Raw genomic sequence first — 23,654 nt, forward strand, 5'->3', positions numbered from 1 at the left:
CTGTGCCGAAAATAACCTTGGCTTCCTTATCTGTCATCAATCACTGAACACAAATAGCTGCAAAATCTTTTGAAAATAACTGTTTTGCCTTATGCCTCTAGAACACAGGTTGCAACCAGCTGGAATGGGTTCAGTCAGGAATGTTACACTGTGCCCCAAACTGTACTTTTGTGCCCATGTTCCAGCACTGGTTTAGACTGAAAAATGGATTGGCTGCCAAATAAGAAATGAATTGTTCTGTGAAATGATAAAACAAGTTGTTGCAACCCTTTGCTGAATGGAATCCCATTGGAAATTCCTTTAAACAGATGGCTGTGTGCTTTCTTTTAATTGGACAAATCATGGCGGTTGCCAAGGTTGTATTTTTCCACTGACTGTGCTCAGTTTAAAGGTGGAATCATTTTGCACTGCCCATACCACAAACAGAAGAAGCTGTTACATAAGAAATATGAGGGAGGGAGTGGAGTGATGAAAGGAACAATACAAAGAACAGAATACATTCCTGTCCTTTTTAAAACTTATTTGCTGAAACTCCACTTTTCAAACTAATATCCGAAGCAGCTTACATTAAAAGAAACATATAAGAAGAGTAGATGCCTATAGTAACAAAATTGAAACATAAGAGCAACAATGAAGTTTTCTAGGAGGAAAAACGTTTTCAAGCAACAAGGGAAGGGAGAGAGCTGCCCAGAGGCTGAATTCCATAATGGTGGTTCCACATCTAAGAAGATCCTGTCCTTAATGCCCATGGTTCAGGACTTTGCTAATGAAGGACCACAGAACCCAGTCTAGCTGAATTTTATGCATTCTGAACTGTATTCAAGGCATCTTCCAATACTCTGAATTCACAAATAGTGCTAAGCATTATTGTAGTTTGGTTTTGGCTTAGTGTATTGTGTGAACCCAGTCATTGTGCTTCCTAAACCATAACTTATATTTTAGTGTAATGCACATAGTCAAGAATGGCTTCGTCAATGAAACTATATGCATTGATGAACTTTTTAACTATAAAGAAGGAAGATAACAACAACTGTTTTCAGTCACGGTGTTAACATTCCCATAATGCATTATAAGCTGTGGTTTATTTAGCAATAATGCGTTATGGGAATGTTAACACAGTGAATGAAAACAGTTATCTTTCTTCTTTATAGTTATGGTCATAAGACATCTGTATTCATGGGACTTAACCATATTTTTCTCAATTAACCACATTTTCTGATACATGACACAGTGAACTAACCATGTAGACTGGATTCACACAACATGCTTGGTTAAAATGTTGGTTAGTTTAAGGCTCAGTGTATTTATCCTGCCATCCTCTGGATAGAATGGCTGATATTCTCTATTTATAACATTTGTTTTCACAATCAGAGAGTGTCACTGAAAGAGACTTAGACCAAGCTCATTCAATTTATGGCTGAGTAGGAATTTGGAATCACCAAGCCTAAATCTATGTTAGAGACTTTTGTTTATTTTTATTTACACTTCCTCTTGGTTTTGTGTGTGTTTTGGGTGCATGGATGGATGAGGAAACGTCATCATCTAGTGTTAATCTTTTCACTCTGTACAGTTCAAGATATTTACAGACAAAGCTTTCTAAAGAAAAATACCATCCCCAGAAAGAATTAGATGAATACAGGAACACAGTGGTGATTGTGGTACCCCCCCCACCCCCAGATGTAAAAGTATAGCTTTGACCAATGCTCATATTCCTCCTTGGATATCAGGGCTTGATTTATAATAAATCAAGTGACTCTGAGATCTTGTGATCTAGTCCAATGATGGAGGGTGCTTACAGACCAAGTCTGTTCAGTCACCCTGCCTCATTCAAAGAATGTTTCAAGAGGCTCTGCTAGCATCCTCCATTTGTAACCCTCCAATATTTTCCTGTCTTTTCCGTATTCTTTTTTACTAAATAAAATCCATTAAAGAAGAAAAGACAGGTAGCTGTACAATTCCTATTGATTGGTTGCCAGTGCTGGATTCACACATTTTGCTAAGCCATAGTTTATTTTAATCATGCTGAATTAACCACAATAGCTGAACTCACAACATACAAAGCCAAAAATAAGTTAATCACATTATGCCTGGGTTTGCACATTGCACTCAGCTACAATACTATTTGTTTGGATTTCTAAACCAAAGAAACTTTTGTTATAACACTGTAGAGTTATATTTATGCAATTCCTGTAGAAACAATATTATGTAAATGCACCTGGCCACTGGCATTAGCCAGATTCATGTATGTGTCCAAGTTTATTATCCTGTATGCACTGAAGTGGTTCAGTGGCTTCGACTTGTGACTGGGTACACGCAACTTGCTAAGCCACAAGCAAATCACAAAATGTTATATGCTTAGCTTTCTGTGAACCCAATCAATATGGTTTTTAAATCATGATTTGTGACTTAGCATCATGCGGGAACCTAGGCATCTGAGGATATTAAATAAACCATTATTAAATAAACCATGGCTTAACATGCCATGTGAATGAAATATTGAAGAGAAGAAATGTTATCCCTGGCCCACAAAACTGCTCTGAGACCATTCATGCAACATTAATGTCTCTTTCCAACTCATCTGTAAAATGAGAACAATGATAACCAACTTACTTCGTCGAACGACTGAGTGAAATTAAGAAGAAATTAGTCAATTAGACCGTCTTCCACTCAAACTCATCCTTGAGGCATTCTTCTCTCCCTGAGGCATATCCACGAAAGACAAGAGGTGACACAGAAGGCACCATTAAGTAACCATTGGGGCTGCAATAGCATTTTGAGATGAATAGCAATGTCAATGGGAAATGACTCTAAGCTCTTAGGGCGAAAAAAAAACCTCACAGTTTTTATTCAAAATAAAAATGGGTTGCTTCAAACATGGTTTTTAAAAAGTACATTTAATGATTTGTTTTCCCCACATCTATTTCCATGGCCCAATACTCGGACAGGCCTTTACTCTTTTTTCTCCTTTTCAGAGAATTGCAACTTCCATAGAAGAGAAAAAAATGGAAGTTTATATAATATGTCCCAGTCTTTAAAAGGATTCAACATGGAAATGTGTTGTGTGCTGCATTTTGGAACTTTCCTAACAACTTCTCTTCGGTGGCCAGCAAAGGAGCTCATTAGAAATGGCAGCCATCGAGCCAGGGATACACACGTACCGCTGAACTTCACCTCCCGTCTCTGCTTAGATAGCCAAAAGATTATTGGAGTTGTTGTCGAAGGAATGGAATGTTTTTCATCAAATAGTCATAGACATTTTCATATGATTAACACTGGCCATACTAATAGTGTAGGTCATCTTAACAGTGGTACCGGATCTCTTTTCCTCCTTCTTATTTGGATGATCCAGACACATCTGACAACACTAATCATCTGGCTGATATCCACTGCCTTAGAAAACTAATTATGTGTTTTTCTTTCCTTTGCTGAAAGAAAGAAAAGAGATCCTATTTCTCTCCTTCTCTGAACGGTAATGCAAGATAGTGTTTTTAGGGGCAACATAGATTTCCAGGGTCCTGCCATGATTGTGGGAAGAGGCACTTGACAAGAGTCCATCAGCTAGCAAGCTGGAAATGTCTGCTTTCTGATCTTGCCATTATCAAGAAAGAAAGGGGGAAAAACTTTAAAGGAATTCTTTTTTTCAATAGAAATGTCATAATTTATTTGGTTTGTATAAAAAGCATAATTATTACAAAACCTGTCTTCTTTTATAAGAAGAAAATATATTATTTCACATCATAAATAAAATCAGCAAGCATACAACCACTAGCAACCAAAAAAACCTCCACAACACTCCTTTGTGCTTTCCATGTCAGTGCTTTGGAAACAGTTTTAAGATGTATTTATAGGATTACAGTACCCAAAAAAAAAAAAACCTGAGGTATTTTGTTTCTTTCTTTAAAAAAAAGACAAGAAAATGAAACTTCAGACTCGAAGACAAAACATACATTGCAATTACACCATAAAAAATAAATAAATACAAAGGTCTTCTTGTACAAGGGGACAGCATTCTGCAACTGAGCATACCCAGAGAATGTGAATACTGCAGGATTTGCTACTGGAACGGCAAGAGGAAAGAAAGAGTAATAGGAATTTTCAGGAGTAGAAAGCAAAGTCCTTTGCGCTTTGTCTCCTTTGTAGGCATCCATTGGTCAAAAATGCCTCTTTGTTAAGATCATCTATCAGAAAGAACCTCGCTTTCTGGAGTCAGAAATGTTGATCACTGCTGGTGATTCTGTATTGCTTTGTAGATGTAACAAGAGGAGACCCATATAAACTAATAGATCTCCTCCTAAAGTTATTGCACTTTTCAGGTAACAAGATGTCAAGTCTTTGAGCAGAGTCTGCTTGCACCTGCCTTTCAACAGCTTGGAGATGTGGTGATGGGGCTCTGAAGATAGCTTAGTGGATTGGAAGAAGGGTGGACAGGGATGGAAACGGGGAAGTTAAAGACAGTTGTAGTGGATGTTCCTCTGTCCAGTGCAGACATAGCAGGGCTTCCAGCTTCTGCTGAGCAATTTGGAGCAAGGACCTGGGACTCAAACTGCAACAGCTGGCCCATGAAACTAAAGTTAGGGGAGATGATGCTTCTTCTCTGTTTCACAAACTCAAAGGCTTCATCTAGTTTGACTCGGTTGGTCCTCATAAGGTAAGCGAGGCAAATGGTTGCAGAGCGGGAGATACCAGCTTGGCAGTGAACAAACACTCGTCCACCATCATTTTTGATGGAGTCTGAAACAATGAGTAAAACATAAAGCTTAGCACATTTCTCTTCCAAGATGCTTTTGCCTGAAGGGAAAACCTTTCCTAGCATCTCAATATTCAGCTGGGAAGTGAAATTGAGGCACAAAGGAAGACAGCAATGATAGGTTGTGGATGCTTTGTCTGAACATGCCAGTAATTTATTCTAATTGGCCACTTAATTCTTGCTGAAAAGGCTACCTTGGAAATGCTGTCAACATGAGATAGGACCGGATTACTAGCTATTCTTTACAACACCCACATCACCGAATCCAGTGATGTCATGCATAAAGCTTAGATGTTCTTGGCAGGCACAGAACTATTGTCCAAGGAAACTCAAGCATCAGCATAACTACAGATGCATTCTAACTGGCGCTATCTCGATCCCCACTGGCTATCTGGATCTCAAACTCAAAGAAGGCTCCTAAAAGACTGGTGCTTGGGATATTTTAAATTTGGGGTCTAATGGGAAAGCTGCAGAAAGAAAATGCGCTTACCTATGAAGTCAATGGCTTCATTAAACCAGCAGCTGATGTCAGCTTTATGGTTGTCCTCCACCGGGATGCTCTTGTACTGATAGTGCCCTTCAAAATGGTTTGGACAGTTTGCAGAGACGTTGATCAAGGCAGTGATCCCCAACGTATCCAGCATGTCTTTTCTGGACGCATGATAGGCGCTGCCTAAATACAGGAAAGGTAGGATTTCCACCGGACCACCCTAAAGCAGAGAAGAACATGTTCTGTTAAGCCCTGGGCAAAAACTGCCATTATTCCAAGATGATTGTTCTCACTACTACGTGCCCGCATCAAATACAAAATTGAAACGACTTTTACATGGGCCAATGGAAAAAAAAAAAGACATCCCCCTCCATGCTGCCCCCCCCCACCTCCTTTGATGCCAACTGACCTGATCATAGAGAGGGGTTCCACAGGAGCTGCAGTTTGAATCGGCACTGCCGGGGGCAGTGGTGGTGCTGAGCGGCAAAGTGAGGCCTTTGGGGGCAGAGGGCTTTGTGCACAGTTCAGGATAGGTGGAAGAGAATGCCTCGTATCCTCCTGGAAGAAGATAAAAAGAGAAAACAGAGGTTGTTAATATATTCAGAGAAGCAAAGCGGGCTCCTGGGGGCAGGTTTCAGAAGACCGGAGAGGGATGGTGGCCATGGCTGAGGAGTCCCTCCAGTCTGCGGTCCCAAAGAGGGAGCTCCTGTTAAGTCACCGAGCGTCCCTCTCTTCTAGCTATTAGCCCTTCATTTCTTTCTGGAAACGACTGCTTCCCTTTGACTCCAAGCGAGGCGACTCATTCGTGTTAGTTCCCCGCTCTGTAGACCCGAGGGTGGAGTCCCGGGGAACCCGGGGAAGGCGATCTCGCTCCGGATCTAAAACTCACCCTTGAGGAAGCAGATGCGGGCGTCCCTGGCTTCCCTGCAGAGGGTGTTAAGAGCCAGCAGGACGGTGCTGTCCCGCTTGGGCGCCTCGAGATCGGCGCTGCGCTCGTCCAGCAGCACCACGGCGTGGAAGAGGCGCTTGTGCAGGCGGGCGCGCATTTCTTCGTTGGGAAGAATGTGCTCCAAGCCCACGGCCCCCTTTGCCCTCCGCCGGACGATGGTGCTGAGGCGGACGTTGCAAGAGCCCGCGACGTGCGAGGAGTTGAAGGCGAAAAAGGATCGGCAGTCCAGCACCAGGCACTGTAAGTCGCGGTCTTGGAGCAGGTCGCGCAGCGTCTCGCAGTCCAGGGCGCACACTTGCATGTTGACCATCGCTCGGGGCAGGGCGGACAGCGCGGAAAGGCAAAGACCCCCTTTCCTTTCGTCCCCCACCTGGGCGCCTTTTTATTCCACTTGGCTGGGCTGCGCGCTTTTCACACCTATGGGCAGGTTTCCTGGCAAGCCGCCCCGGACAATTTCTGTATCCCCCAAGGAGGCTGGATCTGAGCCGAGAGGTGAAGCCTTGTATCCGGACTTTGTTGGTCTGACTCGCGCGCCGGTAGCTCGGTGGCGCGTTCTGCGGCTGAACCGTTGCTGCTCTTACGCTTGCTTTGCTGTTTGCTCGCTCAGCCGACCGGCGTGGCTTTTATACGGTGAGGGCGTCTTTCTTCCTTTCTTTTTTTCGAAATGAATGGGGCCCTGTCACGTGACCCCCCTTTCACAGAAGACGTCACCGGCAGACACTCCCAGCTCCGAAGCACTCACGTCACTGATCCGCCTGAATAGCAAAGTCACTTTGAGTGCCTGTCCACAAAAGCCCTCCTCCCTCCCCCGGGAAGGAAACCGACTGATGCAAGCACGCCCGCGACCTCGCCCCTCCGCCGCCTGACCTTTCCGCGGTTTTCAGAGGGCGCGGCGTGTACAACAACAAACGCGCGCACCGAACAAAAGGCGGGAGCGCGCTCGCGGATGCGTTATCCCCGTTCGTTCTTAGTGTAGAATGGGAAGGGGCGGTGGGGGGGGGGGTTAGCTCCCTTCACTAATCTGCTCTCGGCCTCTCTGCTTCCCTCTGCGGGTTGAAATTCCAAACTCCGGGATCTCTCCGATACTGTAATGTGAGACTGAAGGACCCCCTGACAGTAGCGAAGGATCAGCCAGCGGTGGCAAGCAAGCTTGGTATTTTATTTTTTATTTTATTGTAAGCCGCCTAGAGCCACGTACGGGAGATGGGCAGCTATATAAATCGAATAAATAAACATGTCTCGCTAGAACACGTGTTTCTCAGTATTCTTTATCCCCGACCCCTCTTCTTCCCTCTAGTTTATTCTATTTTATAGTTATTATATCGTCGTGTTACATACTGACATGACTGTCTACAGGAGCATCAGATCCTTAAGACCGAGCCTTCACATTACCTAGTGGCAGTATTAATACAGACTCTGATTCTATAAAACTTTAGGTTGTCAGGAAAGAAGGGGTGGAAATGACTGTGAACAGAAAGGTGGTTACCTTAGTCTGGGACCTTTAAAATTAATTAGGGTCACTCTTCATTACGCCTTCTATGGGCTCGGTCCAGACAGCAAAGGTAGGCAGCTACTGCACCACGTGGTTTTGTTCTCATAAAGGTGTACTAGAGTTCAAAGCTGATTGTTTTCTAAAAGCATCACAGGACATTCTGGTTTGGACCTGCTTATAAAAGTCACAGTTAAATAACAATTTTAACGATGTTTTAAACAACGAATGTGTTACGTTTGCTTTTTAAGGGTGGTGGTCATTCCGGCAAGTGGATAGCCACTGGATTGTTGAAGAAGTCATTATTTTTCAGTTGACAAATTATTAGTAAATATATTCACTTTGTAAGGTGAGGTATTATACAACATTAAAACACTATTAATTTTTAAAGGCATCCTCTAATAACTGATTTCCGAAATAAATGGTATAAACATGTATATGTAAACCAATTACGCTGTTAAAATATAGCCATTTGTGGCAATATGGAACTATCTGTTTTATCCACATCTATACATTCAAGCATGATTTAAATACTATAAGCATTTTAATTTAATCCATCTGCATAACTTTTAAACATCAATTTACTGGAGTTTGATCTTGCAGTTTTTTTTCTGAGAAGCAAAATTGTACAGATGGTGCAATCATATTTGAAATGTTTGTGCTTTGGGGAAAAATTAATACATTTTGCATGATTTTTGAATAGACAAAGGATTCCTGTTCCATTTCAACAGGCCTGACCCATCTTTAGGGGAACATAAATATGTGTTACATAGAATGAATATGTAACAATTCATTCAGTGCTTCTGAAAATGCCAAAGGGAACAAACAATCTGGAAAAAGAGGAAATGTAGGATCACTTCCCAAATCCCAGCCAACATGACTGACACTTAAGATAGTAATTTATTATATCCTGCTCCCTCCTACCTACTCCAACAGAATCTGCTGGTTTATCTATTTGAGAAAAACAGTATAAATAATATACTATTATTTTGCCTTGAAACAGAAAATTGTGCTGTCCCCCCTACTGAGTTACAGTGCCATGCAGCCACCATGGAGTGGCAGAAAATTATTTTCCCATGAAATGTGCTGCCCCATTGCCTGTGCTTCTATGGTCTCTGTTCTCAGTCACTGCCAGTCACTTATTTTCTTTCCAAAGGAGTGAGTGACAGATTTAAAAGTTCTTGAGACCGCCTTTGGATAGCATCAGAATAAGGGGGGAAATACTACTTTTACAGTGAACACTTAAGAACAGCATAAGCCTCATGGGCTAGCGATAAGATGAAGACAACTGTAAGAAGACACATCAGAAAAAAAAGAAAAGAAATCCAGGGCATGTTTATGCTGTGGTTAGGTGCAAATGGAGATGCAGCCTATTCAAGTTAGGCTAGCTGTAATTAATTTACAGTCTACTTATTTCATTGAGATTTAAGTATAGCTAATTGCATTTGGAATGGAGAGATTATGATTTCTTGAGTTCTCAGAAGACAGACTTGGGGAGCAAGATTCCTGGGCATTATTCCTCCTTTCAAAAAAGCATATGCCAGTATAAGTAATGATTTATGTAATACAAAGGGACTGCAACAAATAGATTTCATGTTGGCCTGGGGATAATGGGGACTGTAGCCCATTCAAATGGGATAAAATTTTCTACCAATAGTTTTCTGTTAGAGGAAAGAGACACTCTAAACAGGAAAGTCAACTGTACATTTTAGAACAGTGTTTCCCAACTTCAGCAACTTTAAGAGCTGTGGACTTCAACTCTCAGGATTCCCCAACTAGCATGCTGGCTGGGGAATTCTGGGAGTTGAAGTCCACGCCTCTTAAAGTTGCTGAGGTTGAGAAACACTGTCTTAGAAGATGGGAATCATCTAATAATCCTTTCCTGTAAATCTTACCTGCTATGCACAAGACTTACTTTTCATTTCACTTACCCATCTGTTACCCCTCCTAGCCTTTAAAAGAGCAGGTATTTCCCAATGTCTCCCACTTAATCATATTCAACAAATCTGTGACAAACCCATGTAGGATTGCATGAAGTTCTTTTGTAAAATGCTAAGTCTCTCTTGCATGTTGTATAATCCCCCCCCCCCAATTCCATCATAGCAGTTCTTATGAGAAGGAGGTGACAATCTACTAAGCCACCTTTCCACTGGAAAGACCTGATGCTCAGAAATCATAAAGCATAATGAGACAAAACCTTCTGTAAATGGGAAAACAGACTATCAACAATGTCCACAGAGCTTTAGTGAGGAAGGAAAGAATGAGTTTTACTGTAGTTTCAGATATTTTGCAGCTGAGCCAGAAATAAATCAGCCCAGTTCTCAAATACTACTGACACTCTGATATCCCAGAAATGTAGAGCTGTTTTCAAACCAGCACCTTTCTCCTGAGGAAGTGTCTTGAGAGACTGTGTTGGATGCCCTCATCTATTTTTTTTTTTTGACTCTCTCTTGCTGCTGGCATAACCACACCTCAGTGGCTGCTTACCAGCTTTCCCTTAGGGAAGTGTCTCTCAATTTTGGCAAGTTTAAGATGTGTGGACTTCATCTCCTAGAATTCCTCAGCCAACACGCAAAAATCTTCTGCAGCATGCTGGCTGGAGAATTCTGGGCGATGAAGTTCACACGTAAAAGTTGCCAAGGTTGAGACACACCGCCTTAGGGAATGTAATCCTGAAGCTGAAAAATGTCCCCCATGCTACCCTAGGGGTCTTAGGACTTTAGCCGTTTAGCACTTTGCAAACACGTAGCAGAACTATGGCTGTTTCATCCAAATCCAACACCATGAGTCAATACAAAGGGTACCTTGGAGCCCCTTTAGGCACTAAAATGCCCATGTAGTTTGTGTGTAGCTAATAATTAGAAGGCATTGTCTACTGGGCTTATAAAATAGTTGTGCATCTCAGTGCATGATGTTGTATATATAGTAAAAGTAGGCAGAATTTGTAGGGTTAGGCATGTTTTATTATTTGTGTTTATAGCACATAAACAAGCTAAGAGACACTGTATATTACTGCAGTTACAACGAAACTAAGAGACCATGCTGCTGTTGAAAAAAAACATTTGGTAAAATAGTGTGTCTGCTATTTACAGTTGCTCAGCAGTATAGTATACGTTAAAAAAGCATTTAAAATAATAAATAAGACCTAGGTTTTCCTGCCTGGAAAATTCCCTTATCTTGAGATCAAAGGGGACATTACGTTGGAAAACAGGTTTTAACCACTCCCACTGACAAACATCATAATACTAAAGCCTTCCTCCAGTAGACTTTGACTCCTGGTGATTTCATGGACACATTCACATAGTTTTCTAGGCAATAACACAGAAGGGTTTGCCATTGCCTTCTTGCAGGAGATAGATATTGCTTCCTGGTCTAGTCCACAGCCTAGGGATTTCCCTGTAGTCTCCTATCCAGGCTAGTAAGATCTAACACTTATGAGGTGTGCTTTTTTAAAAATTGAACTATAATTAACGTAATCAAGTAACCACATAACACAGATTCATAATGCATAGAGAAAAAAGATACAAAAAATACAAAAATCTACCAAACAGTAAGCTAAGACACAGGCATTATACACATATATATTGTATCTAAAATATTACCAGTAATAGGTCTATTGCTATTGAGATAAATTATCAAATTGATCCAAATTTGATAGAATTGTGGTTCCTGCCTCTGATATTTCATTATTTTAACTATGTCTGATTTTTTCTAATATAGCAATTGGCCTTATTAATCCATATCTCAATTATTAGATTATCTAGAGTTTTCCAATATTGGGCAATTATTATTTTAGCTACTAAAAATAAGTTCCTATTTTTAAGCTTGAGATTTGGTCCTGTAAATAAATGTAGTAAGCCTAACTCTGGGGAACATTCAATTCTTTGTTTTAGTTGTGATTTTTTTTCAAGAATATAGTATAAATGAAACACCAGTAAGAATAAAGTAGGATGCTATGAAGGCAGTATTAAGAAGAGAATGCATAAAGCAGATATGCATGATTAAAAAAAGATAATCCCTAATGGCAAGTAAGCTTTAGTCAGAAATTAACAGTCTACTAGCAAAATACAACAGAACTGGATCGGCCAGTATTTATAAACAGCTAGAAAATGAAAGGAGAGAGTTAAATGACTGGGAGACAGATAAAATCTCTTCTCAAATTGCTAAGCAAAGATATTATAAACATAATAAAAATTATAGAATGCTGGAAAATCAATTGAAAAAAGCTAAGGAAAAAAAAAGTATTAGTGCAATTAAAGATAGCAATGCCCAAACAGTGACTAAAACCAAAGATAAAAGTAAGAATTCAATTTTTTTTCAGCAATTATATTCTTTAAATAACTCATCACTAACAAAAATTAATCAATATTTAAATAGATTAACGTTCCCAGAACTAGCTCCAGAGGACATACAATTTATGGAATCTCCTTCCTCTATTTCAGAAAAGTCTTGAGAAGTGTTAAAAATGGAAAATCTCCAGGCCCTGATGGACTGTCAGGGGAATTTTACAAAGAATTTAAAGAGGTCTTAATACCTGTATTTCTACTCTTAGGCAATACTTTGCACCAGGGGACCCCCTACCAGCATCTTTGAAACTTATTAGTTCTTTTCAAGATCAACCAAGATTGGCTGGAACATACATAACTTGGTACCACAGGGAAAGAACCATCATCCCTGCCCCATATCATGAAAGTAGCCTGGCAAAAAAATAGACTATTGAGAAAAAAACAGCATCAGGTGACCAGGATACAAAACTAAATGCAATGGAAGTGGCAGATGTTATACCCCTGGCACAAAATAAAACTCTTTTCAAGGCATGTACATGAACATGCACTCCCCCCCCCCACAAGTGGAAAGGATGATTTTTTCCCCCAAAAGGTCAATATGTTTTTGAATCATTTCTGAGCCAACCTTGCCTACTTCTGGGATTAACATATTTGGGTTCAGTGAAGCATTTTTCAGTGAAGAAACCTACGTGACCCTTCGTTTTCTACTACTGTATATGATAATGTATAATGCCTTATACACTTATTAACATTTCCAGCCTTTGATGGGAAACTTTGTTTTTTCACAAGCTCAGAGGCCTTGATTAGTGATTAACTAACAGTGGAAAGTTCAAATCCCTCCTCTGAGCCCTTTCAATACGCAGTTTATCCAGACAATTAGAGTAGGTCTTCACCTCTACTTTTATTATTAATTAAATCATTTAACAACCCTGAGCGCAAACTTGTTTTTTTCTTCTACATTTTTCCAGAATGTTCCAGAACATTCTGAGTTTCCTGAGTCTTTCTTCATTTACATCTCCCCTCCTTATAAAGAGTAAACAAGAATAATCTATTTAAAAATACTTTAAACACTACACTAAATGAAAACAAGGCTTATATGGCTTCTTTCCAGATTTTATCTTATCAAAAACACCATAAATTTCCAGTGAGTAATTTTAATTTTTAGTATTTATATTTTACTTTTGAACTTCCAATACACTTCAGTTACAAATATGTCCGTTGAATCATGATGATTAAAATATATCTCTTTCAGTTTCTACAACACATATTTTCCTCAGATGATTTTCTCACGTCAAAATTTTTAAACTTCAGGCAAACTTAATTCTATAGAGCAAAGAAAGAGTATTTTCTAACTGTCTGTGTAATTGTCTCCATTCAGAAGCTTTAGTGCCAAAAGTCTAGATGCGCAGCTGATCCAGATTTTGTTTTCTGAAAAATAAACGTTTTTCAGGCAAATACAATTTATGTCTATTTATTTAGTATCATTCTTACTATAATAATCCAGAGAATTAGTGACAGACTGTGAACCAAAAAATCATATGCTCTTATCATATTCCACCCCCATTTCAGCAAAATCATTAAGAAAAGAGCACCAGGCAATTTAGGGGAGAAATAGAATCCCTCAATAATTGCTTACTCAAACAAAATCACTAAACTCAGGAGAGATTCAGGTGTTACACAAATGTTTCTTTTTAAAAAACAACATTGTCTGCTGAATGAGCCCTAATAATTGGGTTCACACATCATGTCAAGCTATGAACAACAGGGTTGAAATCACAACAGCTGGGTGCTGTTACAAAGGGCTCCTTTTTGAAGAGTATATTGTGAATACACAGACAATATTGGACTTAAAAATGAATATTGGATTTTAAAATGTAATTTTCCCCCGACTCAGGAAAAGGGTGAAAAACTCAGCCTGAAGGAGAGTCGTTCTCTTCTTGCCCCAAAGCACAGCATAAACATGCCTGGGCAAGCTTCTTTTTTCTGCCCTGACCTTTCAAGTTTCCATCATTTCATCCCCAGCCCATGAGACAGTCTGAAGTTGTCATTAGCTGTCCAGATGCTAGTAACATTTTCCTCTTTGTAGTACTGTGACATTGTCCAATGACAAGATGTGTGGAGTCTGTTAGGCTTTTTCATCATTAAGGGTGGGGACCAGCAATGCAACGAGCGACCTACCACTGCTTTCTGCCCACAGGGTTGGTGGGTAGCACTTCAGCTCAGTTGTTGGGAAAAGCTTGTATCTTGTAGCTGGCACTCTTAATTGTGAAAGAAAAGCTAAGATGGTCCTTATGAGAAAGGAAAAAATGAACCAGAATTTTTACTGAATCTCTGCATTGCTGAAGATCTGGGTATGACTTGCCAACCTCCATTCTAAAACATTATGTTTTTTTCTTTTTGTACTCTACCTTGCTAATATTTATTTTAGCATTGTATTTCACTTGCATTTTACTCTTTACTTGATATTTTAAATTTGACTGCTCGTTTCCCCAATAAAAATAATTTGAATGTCTTGCATTTTTGCTTTTGTTGTTATTCCCCAAAGAAATTATGCTATTACTTTGAATTTGCATGTGTTATGTGCGTGTAAAGTTTTAAAAAAAATCTTTTAATTGGAAATTGTATGTGTGGTTCATGAAGATACCATTTCAATCTCTGCTTAAAGATTCCTTAATGGATCTCTATTCGGAGGTACTTTAAAGTTTGAACTGTGCTCCTATGCATGTCTGGAAACTTACATCAGGCTAAGCCAAAAGCAAACCAGGGTTTACTGCAACATTTTCAGACTGTGAGTTTGGACCCATTATTAGATTGCAGCATTGTTCTGAGTGAATCCCTTGTCTTCAGTCAGGTGATGACGAAAGGGATGTGAGCAAATGGCCAGATGTACTGAAGGATTAGAAATTAAAAGACGTTTTAATAGGAATCATGAACTACTGGCTATGTTCAAATAAATATTTCCTTCACAACTGAGATATTTCTTTCAGTGTTTTAGTTCTACCTTTAGTCCTACCTTCACTTACTAGTGCCACCATTTTGTAAATGGCTGACTTCAGGGATCTGAGTCCCCTCAAATGGGTATTGGGTGAGGAATGCTTGAGAATCCTTTGTTTAATCTAATCAATGAAGAACAGCAGAATAAGTATATTTGATAGCAATTGTAATGGGTTTCGGCAAGTTGTTACCCTTTATTGCACCTTAAATGATTGAGTGCAGTGGCATCCTGGGGGGGGGGGGTGTCACAGGAATCAGATTGATGCAAGTTCCGCCCCTTTTCTACAGGTGCATGCCCCAAAGGGGCAAAGCTTGTAGCATGATGCCCCAACACTGCTTTTCTCATTCTGAGAAAAGCAAGAGCCTGCCAGTGCCACTGATCAGGTAAAACAGGATTTTCTAAATCCATACTTTTAGCTGATGATTTTATAAGCATCACAAAATCCAAAGTCACAGAACTAACAGTAAATACAATTGTAATATGCATGCCTCTTGAAATAATAGACATGCATATTATTTCATATGAAAAATGTGTTATCCTAATTAATCCACTCAACATAGCTGAGCTTTAGCTTAAATATTATTCAATGGAATATTTAATGGAGATATTGAGTTTTGAAACCTACCTAATGAATCTGGATACTTAAGTAAGCCTCTTGAGAAGACATTTCTGAAAATCAATCCTTTTCAGTGGATGATTAATATCAGCTGAATGTGATCTTTGGAATAACTCTGATTGCTCTGAAGAATGGATAACACACATTGACTTTCCAGCATTTTTGCATTTAAGAAAGCTGCCATCAGGCACATGGACATATATAATTCTTTAAGTTTTATCATTCCTATACAGACCTTTTGGAGGCAATTAATAACAGGGATAAAGATTCTTAACCATCTGCTAATGATGAATTGAATCCAAAACCAATTTTAAACAGTAGACATAAGCCTAAAGCTACTACACATAGTTTATTGTCTTAACTGTGGAAAACCTCCCACTTTCTGTGAAAGCTGGTTTATGTAACCTTTAGGAATATGGCCAAGCTATTTTCAGTTTTGGCTAAAAGCCCAGATGGGTGGGTGGGGCAAAGCAGCTGTCAGAAAGATCCATTGTAAATAGAATGGACCCACCATGCATTAGGAGCCAACCACCATTAGGAGTTAGAAAAACAAGAGTTGGCAAAACTGTTCCTTGGCAAGTGACAAGTGTGAAGGTTGGAAGGACCAGGGTCAGACACAAAGAGCCTGAGACCAGACTGATTTGATCAAATAACAATGGACAGATGTCAACTAGTCCTCCCACAAACAAACGACCAGCTCCCAGTTCATTAGGAGACACAGATGGGAAAAAAACGCTTTGGGCCTGGGGAGAGGCAGATAGAGATAGAGAGAGAGAGATACTGGAGAGAGAGAGAGAGAGGCAGAGCGAGACGGGGAGAGAAATGGCATGAGGCTTATGGCTGACAGCTGCTGGTTTTGTGCTCTAATCACAGTATTTCTACTCTCTGTAATGAAACTAGCTTCTTGAAGAACAGTGTTTTTGAATCTTTTCCTGCTAGCCTTCAAGTCTGACTAACAGTCTGGTGAAGCCTGACAACAGGGATTCACATCACATTGACTCTTTTGCGGAGTGTGCATTACATTCTGAGCCAAACCCAACCACGCCGCAGTATATCTTAATGTGATGGCATTGGTTGCAGGGTTAGATGCTGCATTATAAGAAAGTAAACATTCTCCAATTAGAAAATTGGCACATAATGGCTAGGATACAATTCTTTGCAAGGGTGTTTAATTCTATATGTATAGATGGTTTTATAGATATGTATTATCCTCGGTCGCAGTGACCCAATGATTCTAGTGATCCAGTTTCAAGTGGCACAGTGCAGAAGAAATGTATGTATTTCTTAGTACTAGCAAACTTGTTGTATGACAGTCTTCTCAAACCTTGTGCTATCTAGTTATATAGGACTGTAGTTCCTATTACTTCCACTGGGAACTGGGAATGATGGGATTTGCAGTTATAGGCCAAGACATTTGGCTGGCACCAGGTTAGGGAAGACTGCTACTGAGTTAAACAGTGACATCTTTCACTTGTGAGCAAAGACATTTGAATTCAGAATAACCACTCTAACAGCTGCAAGTTGGATCGGTGGGCAGTTTGCATCACTGAAAACGTACTGGGACCTGGTCTTTAATGCAAATATTTAGACTTTGTTTCACAGTCCTTTGGAAAATGATTGCCGCTGCCAAATTAAATCCTCAGGAGGTAGGAATTTAAATGCTGTGATGCAGAGCACATCTGCTCTTTATACAGATTCCTGTGCAGCTTCATATGATTGAAAAGACCAACTGTGCGCTCCTTAACAATAGTTTCATGGAACTACATTCATTTATTTATCTTTGGAAACTACTGTTTCTACTTATCTCATTTTAGCATTATGTGACATACAGCTTTGCCACTAAAAAATGGGGGACAGGAGTTTGGGAATGTACCCCCAAATTTTCATTCCTATCATTCAGACCCCAACTTCTTAACATTGAGGGGAAACATTTAAAATAAACTTCTACTCTTCTGTGTTTGAAAGCAAGTGAAACATAGGACCTAATAGTTCAGTTTTCTTCATTGTCCCCTTTTTTTTAACACCTTGTCTGATAAAAGTTCTGGAAAACTTGAAAGATTTCATATTCTTTTGTGCTATTTGGGATGATCCTAATAAAGACATTGCCATCTATGGACATTGATGAAAACTGGGTTAGCCCCACACATGAATAGGAGTAGATCCTTCTTCAGATCTCTGCTCCTCTCCTTCAGGCTGAGGACTGAAAGGACAGGGATCAAGAAGATAGTGGTGGCAAAGGACAGGGATCAAGATAGTGACTTTCTCCACTGCTGAACTGAAATGCTCTCCACTAAGCTTGGAGAGGATGGATAACTAATCTGTGGTCCCCACTGCCAGTATTTAACCTGCCATTATTGTCTCTGTTCCCAGTTACCACAGACTCCTGACTTCCCCCAAGATAATAGGTGACAAAGCCTAACAGATTGTATAACTCTGGGGCTACCTTTGGACAGAGCCAGTCTTAAGGGGGAAAATACTACTTTAACACAAGTACAGCTAAAAAACTATTTAAGCTTATCTCACTCATGAGTTAGGGCAGTGTTTCTCAACCTCAGCAACTTTAAGATCTGTGGACTTCAACTCCCAGAATGGGAGTTGGCTGGGGAGTTCTGGGAGTTGAAGTGCACAGATCTTAAAGTTGCTGAGGTTGAGAAACACTGGTTTAGGGAATGAGAGGAAGGCAACACTAAGGGAATGCAGAAGAAAAAAGATGTTGCCAGGGCATGTTTTGCCATGGTTAGAAGTAGGAGAGGAATGGCTTAAAAATGTTTGCATGCAGATTTCCCCCCAAATACTCCCATCTGCAGTTGTTACAGCAGAAGGTGTTAGTGAAAAGAGTCTTGGTTTAGTAATAGCTTCACTAAACAGTACAGCAGACAATTAAATCGCAAGAAATGGGATTTCAGCTAAACATTATGCAGGACATTAATTGGATGAGTGTTTGTTGAATTGAACAGAGATGGCCTGAAAGACTGTCTCAAAAAGTGATGGATTCTCTTTTCCTTAGAGATTTTTAGTCAGCAATGAACACCTTTCAGGGATGAATGTTGAAGCAAGGGATTATCTGCTAGGAATTTCTCAACTCTGCAATTCTACCAGCATAGGTTGATGTAAATGAAAAAGGAGAGGAGATGGACATAATAGGAAGGGGGAAACACTCTCAGGTCATTTCTAGTTTTCATTTCCAAAAGCTCTTTTTAAAAATATTTCCTTTTAAAATGTCACAAGGCAAAGTGTAAAACAAAATGTTACAAAAATCACATTTAAATAACTCCAATGACTTAGGCTTGGGTTGGACTTCCTTCCTGGCTTAACAAAAGCCAGGAAATGCAAAGCTGACTTGTAATACAGTATCTCAAAGAATCAGCCTCTTTCATTTTTTAATTCAAACAAAAATGGCACAATTGCAGAACAATTATTCTGAACTGTATCTGATGCATAAAATATGGCTGTTCATTTTTAATATATGGAACACATACAAATCAGGACTGTTTGTATGTTGTACATACAGTTGTCTCATTTCAAGCTTTAATTCCCCCATCAGTACAATACAGTCATCAAGCATATTATTGACCATACAATCTCTTCCTCTTCTTCTGGGTGGTAATAATAATAACAATAATGAGAGATGAGATATCCCATCTTAATTTTTAGAATTTAAGAGAGGATATAAAGCATCCCTTCACTTTTATATTCACTACAAATCCTTCGGGTAATTTGGGCTGAGCAATGGTGAGTGGCCCAAAATCACTCAGTGAATTTCCATAGCTGAAGATGGATTTGAATCTGGATCTCCCTGAAATTTGAAAAAAATCAAAAGCAATTAAAAAAAAACTGACAGAAGGCAAGGTTGCTAGAGGCTACTGCTAATATCAACAGCATGAGCCTACAAGAACTCAGAAAAGCAGTTAACGACAGACAATCTTGGTTAAATGTCCATAAAGTAAGGAAGAATCAGAAGTGAATGAATGCTTGAACACCACCACCACCCTGGTCCCAGTCCAACACCTCAACCACTAAAAAACATTGGCTTACAAATGTTGACTCTGCTCTCTAATTCCACCATTGCTACCCCCCATGTTTAAACAAGTTGTTTGGGTGAATCTTTTAACATCCCAACAAAATAGAAGTATCATGCTAACTTCCCTACATTTACTCAATGAAATATTTATCCCCATTTCACTGAAAAAGTATAAGAATTTGTTCAAATGTTGAAAAATTGCTGTGGAAAATTGGTGAAAGTACAATATGCAGTCTGATTTGGGGGAGAAAAATGTAATAAAGAGAAATTCATTGAGAGACTTTATTGTATGAGCTCTTGGCCTCAAGTACTTTAATCTATACACTTTTACATTTTTCATACTTTCATATTATTTTGCAAAGGCAACAGTCAAGGCATTGTGCTTTATGGCTCTTGTACACAATTTGATGAACAAATTCATGGTGACAGGAGAACCACATGAGGCTAATTCCTCATCACACACTCAGAGAAGAAGACTCATTTCCCACCAACTCACCATGATTTCACAGCTGCAGTTTTACTTGTCGGACCATTTCCTGTATAAATCAGTACTGGTGCTATGAAGAACAACCCAGGATTAATTTTTCCTTTTTCTTTTTCCAAGAAAAATAAAAGACGTTCAAAGGCCACAGATTACACACTGATAGGAATGTGTAATCATTAACTGATAATGGTAAACTTGTACTGTGGCCAGCATCAAGGACTGTTTGCTTAATAAACTAGTGATGTTTACAGGTGGCCTCTAAGTGCTTGACATCACTTTTCTCAAATGGACTTTATCCTCTTCCTTGTTATGCCTGGATTTGAAAGTATTAAATTCCAGTCTCTGAAAAGGATTGTGCCACACCGAGCACCAAACTCTATCCAACATTTAAAGGTCCTACTTGCAGGAGTGATTTAAATGCTGATGAGGCTGGGAAAGGAAGGAAGAAGCCTCCCGTCAGTCCCATGAAGGACCAAGAACATGGTCACCGAGATCGTCTCTGAGCCATGAGGTTCAATAGGGGAACTTTGGGCCAATCAGTATCATTCAGCCTCATCTCTCACAAAGCTTGTATGAAGACAACATGGATTGAAAGGAAAATCATGGAACCTATGCTGAACTCCTTTAAGAAAGGACAGGAGAACAATGTTATAAAGAAAATAAAAGAAATATACAATGTGGAAGTACTGTATTCTAGATCAGGTTGGTTGGCCCTTCATTACTTCAGAAGTTCCCTTTCCAATTTTTAAAAGCAATGAGACCCAGTAGGACAGCGTTGGCAGGGCCAGCCCTGAATGGGATAAAGTAAGAAGATAATTCCCATTAGTTTTCTTAGGATATATATCTATAACAGATATTTTAGTATGGTAGCTATTTAGTTTCTAATAATACAGGGCCATTTTTTTCTGAAGCAAGGTAAGGGATGTTGTTGAATGATAGTAACAGGGTCAGTATTATGAGTATTAATAATTTTTGGATATTACATAGCAGATTGTAACAGAGACAAGGACCACCATTCAGATGCTTCCTCAGTTGCTAACTTGTGGCCAGGAGTAGTGTGTGTGTGTGTGTGTGTGTGTGTGTGTGTGTGTATTCATTCAATTTGTATGGCTGCCATCTCAACAAGTGACTCTGGGCAGTGAACAAAATTAAAAATAAAATAAAAACAATTAGAATAATTCAGAAATTAAAATATATAGCATCCGAAAATAATCATGCACCATAATCACTAATATAACCAAGAAACGGGTCCCTGTACACAGTTGGAGCCCAGGCCCAGGCCCAGAAACAGGTCTTTAAGGACTTACAAAAATCTAGAATGTACAGTCCTATGATAAATTGAGATTCTAGGCTCTCCCAGCAGCAAAATCAAAAGCACAGTATTACTGCAGGCAAAAGAGCAACAAATATGGCCAACTGCAATCTCTGTGGCCACTCATCAATCAAGGCTTGCTGTAGACAATGTTCCATGTTAGCCATGTATCCAAAACATCAATCAGCATATAGTGGCAAGATTCATACTGTTCTAATATCCCTCAGTGCATTCTATATGCTTTCCTAATGGAATGCACAAGCAGGCTGACTCCCATGCCTAAGGCAAGACTTAGCACATTACATGGCTAGTAGAAGGAACTTGGGGATTTGGAGCCCGCCTATGCATACAACTCTAGATGAACAGGAAGTTGGATCCTGGCAAAAGGAGATATTCAGCCTCAGGATTCAAAATGGAATAATCACAGAACCTGAACTAAAAATGTACGGGTAGTCCTCATTTATTGACTGCCTCATACAGTGACCATTCACAGTTACGATGGTGATGAAAAAGTAACTTTATGACTAATCCTTGCATTTACGACCTTCGCAAGCCTGTAAAGCAATGGAAAGCTGAAGATCATAAGCACAGTCACAGTTTCAGTTAGCAGCCACTTCACTTGACAACCAAGTTCCTGGTCCCAATTGTGGTCTCTAAATGAGGACTACCTATATTTAGAACAGACATATGGGATGACAAATGTATTATTGTAACCTTCTTCTCTTTTCCTCCTCTCTCTTCTTCCTCGTTAGGGAGAAACAGATGTGCTTTAGCAGACAGAAAACATTTGGTTTTATTTTTGAAATGCTGTTTTCCTTGCTTTATGACCTTTAGACTTTGATAATACTGCTGTAGCAACTGCTTCCATATCAGCCACACAAAGAAAACAGAACAACAAAAATCCATCACTATACTTCTAGAAATAACATCTTAGTGTCCATTTATCTCTGTTTGCTCTCCTTTAGCCAGTTACCTACCCGTGAGAGGATTTTAACTTACAGCTGAATGCAGTATCCACTGGATCACCTCTGCCAAGATACTTGTTCGTACTGCCAAATAACGCCCCCTTTTCCTTCCCTCCCCAGGCAAGGAGGCAGCAAACACGATGAAACAGAAGAATGTTTGGTCCTCCACTGTTAAGGTTGCCAGTAGCAGAACCCCCTCCCCCCAGCTTTCAGCAAGGACCGGGCCCCTCAGCAGCAGGGCAGCATTCTTCTTAGTCCTAACAGGCAGGAGGGAGAGAGACGATCCCAAAAGTGGGGCAGCAATGGCATGGCTGGATGTTGTCCAGGCACCTGCTGGGCTGGTGGCAACTACAGGATTCTGGACTCACAGTCCCGCAGGCAGGCAGGCAAGCAAGCAGGACAGGGCACCTCCTCCACATCCCTTGGTGACAGCTGCTGGAGCAGGGTGCTTTTCCCTCGCTTTACTCTGACTCTGCAGAGGCCATCATTGTCACTTGCTCTGTTCCTCCTCCATTGCCTGTCTGGCCTCAGGTATTCAAACTGTGCAAGAACATGAACAGTTGCAGAAACACATAAAGTTGCTAGAATGGAGTATGCAGAGTGAGTACCATGAATTGGCAGTGGCAGCACCGAGGGGACCATTGTGGAAGGCAGAGAGTAGGGAGGGAGGGACCCCCTCTTCCCTCCTTGCCTGGTGCCCAATGGAGTTGCATATGTTGCTGTAACCACCTTAAACCAGCCCTGGCTCATTCTTCCCAATAGGTAATGCCACTGCTGTTACTAAAAGCTGTATGGTGCAGAAATCTCCAAAAGCAGCTTTGCAAATTGTATGGTAATTAAAGCACAGACATCAGTAGAACACCATACTTTTCTCAGGAAAAATCCAAGATCATCCTGAGGAGGACGGGCTATAGTAGCAGAGGTGGTGTCTACCTCCAAAGGTATCTGGGTATGGCTATTCCCCCAGGTGAAAGAGTTCTATATGGGCAGGTAGCCACAGAACAGGAATCCCCCTGCTCCAAATAAGCTTTTAAATAAATGGCTTCAGGTTTCCTATTTTGGTTTTGGAGTGCGTGGTAATAGCATCAAATCCAACACTGGCCACAAAGAATAAATGACTTTTATTTTAACAAGGGCAACAAAGGAAGGCCAGTCTGGTGTAGTGGTTAAGGCATCAGGCTAGAAACTGGGAGACCGGGAGTACTAGTCCCACCTGAGGCACAAAGCCAGCTGGGTAACCTTGGACCAGTCACTCTCTCTCGGCCCTAGGAAGGAGGCAGTAGCAAATAATTTCTGCAAT

The 23,654-nt window shown here is 40.2% G+C and overlaps 1 protein-coding gene and 1 long non-coding RNA gene across 2 annotated transcripts; both read right to left on the minus strand.

Annotated features, from left to right (window-relative positions):
* Positions 1-3,823: 3,823 nt before the first annotated feature.
* Positions 3,824-6,793, minus strand: DUSP1 (dual specificity phosphatase 1). Its single transcript, XM_007437745.4, has 4 exons — positions 6,127-6,793; positions 5,647-5,795; positions 5,238-5,457; positions 3,824-4,731 (listed from the first exon to the last, which is right to left on the minus strand). The coding sequence occupies exons 1-4, from the start codon at positions 6,494-6,496 to the stop codon at positions 4,361-4,363; spliced, it is 1,110 nt and encodes a 369-aa protein (XP_007437807.1). The 5' UTR covers positions 6,497-6,793; the 3' UTR covers positions 3,824-4,360.
* A 12,265-nt stretch (positions 6,794-19,058) lies between these two features.
* LOC112541815 (uncharacterized) lies at positions 19,059-20,401 on the minus strand. Its single transcript, XR_003085758.2, has 2 exons — positions 20,090-20,401; positions 19,059-19,368 (listed from the first exon to the last, which is right to left on the minus strand). It is a non-coding gene; the product is annotated as an uncharacterized LOC112541815 (long non-coding RNA).
* Positions 20,402-23,654: the final 3,253 nt, after the last annotated feature.

Source organism: Python bivittatus, unplaced genomic scaffold (assembly GCF_059951505.1).
Source record: "Python bivittatus isolate LINGU-HERP-01145 unplaced genomic scaffold, Pbiv_v1 ctg000080_np1212, whole genome shotgun sequence".
Lineage (NCBI taxonomy): Eukaryota > Metazoa > Chordata > Lepidosauria > Squamata > Pythonidae > Python > Python bivittatus.

What these genes read in the sequence shown, in the direction of transcription:
- DUSP1 (XM_007437745.4), bottom strand. Translation starts at nt 6,496, where the DNA reads ATGGTCAACATGCAAGTGTGCGCCCTGGACTGCGAGACGCTGCGCGAC. An exon ending in CCGCATCTGCTTCCTCAAGG is followed by an intron (nt 5,796 to 6,126) that starts GTGAGTTTTAGA and finishes ATCTTCTTCCAG; the next exon opens with GAGGATACGAGGCATTCTCT. An exon ending in TGAAGCCATTGACTTCATAG is followed by an intron (nt 4,732 to 5,237) that starts GTAAGCGCATTT and finishes TCATTGTTTCAG; the next exon opens with ACTCCATCAAAAATGATGGT.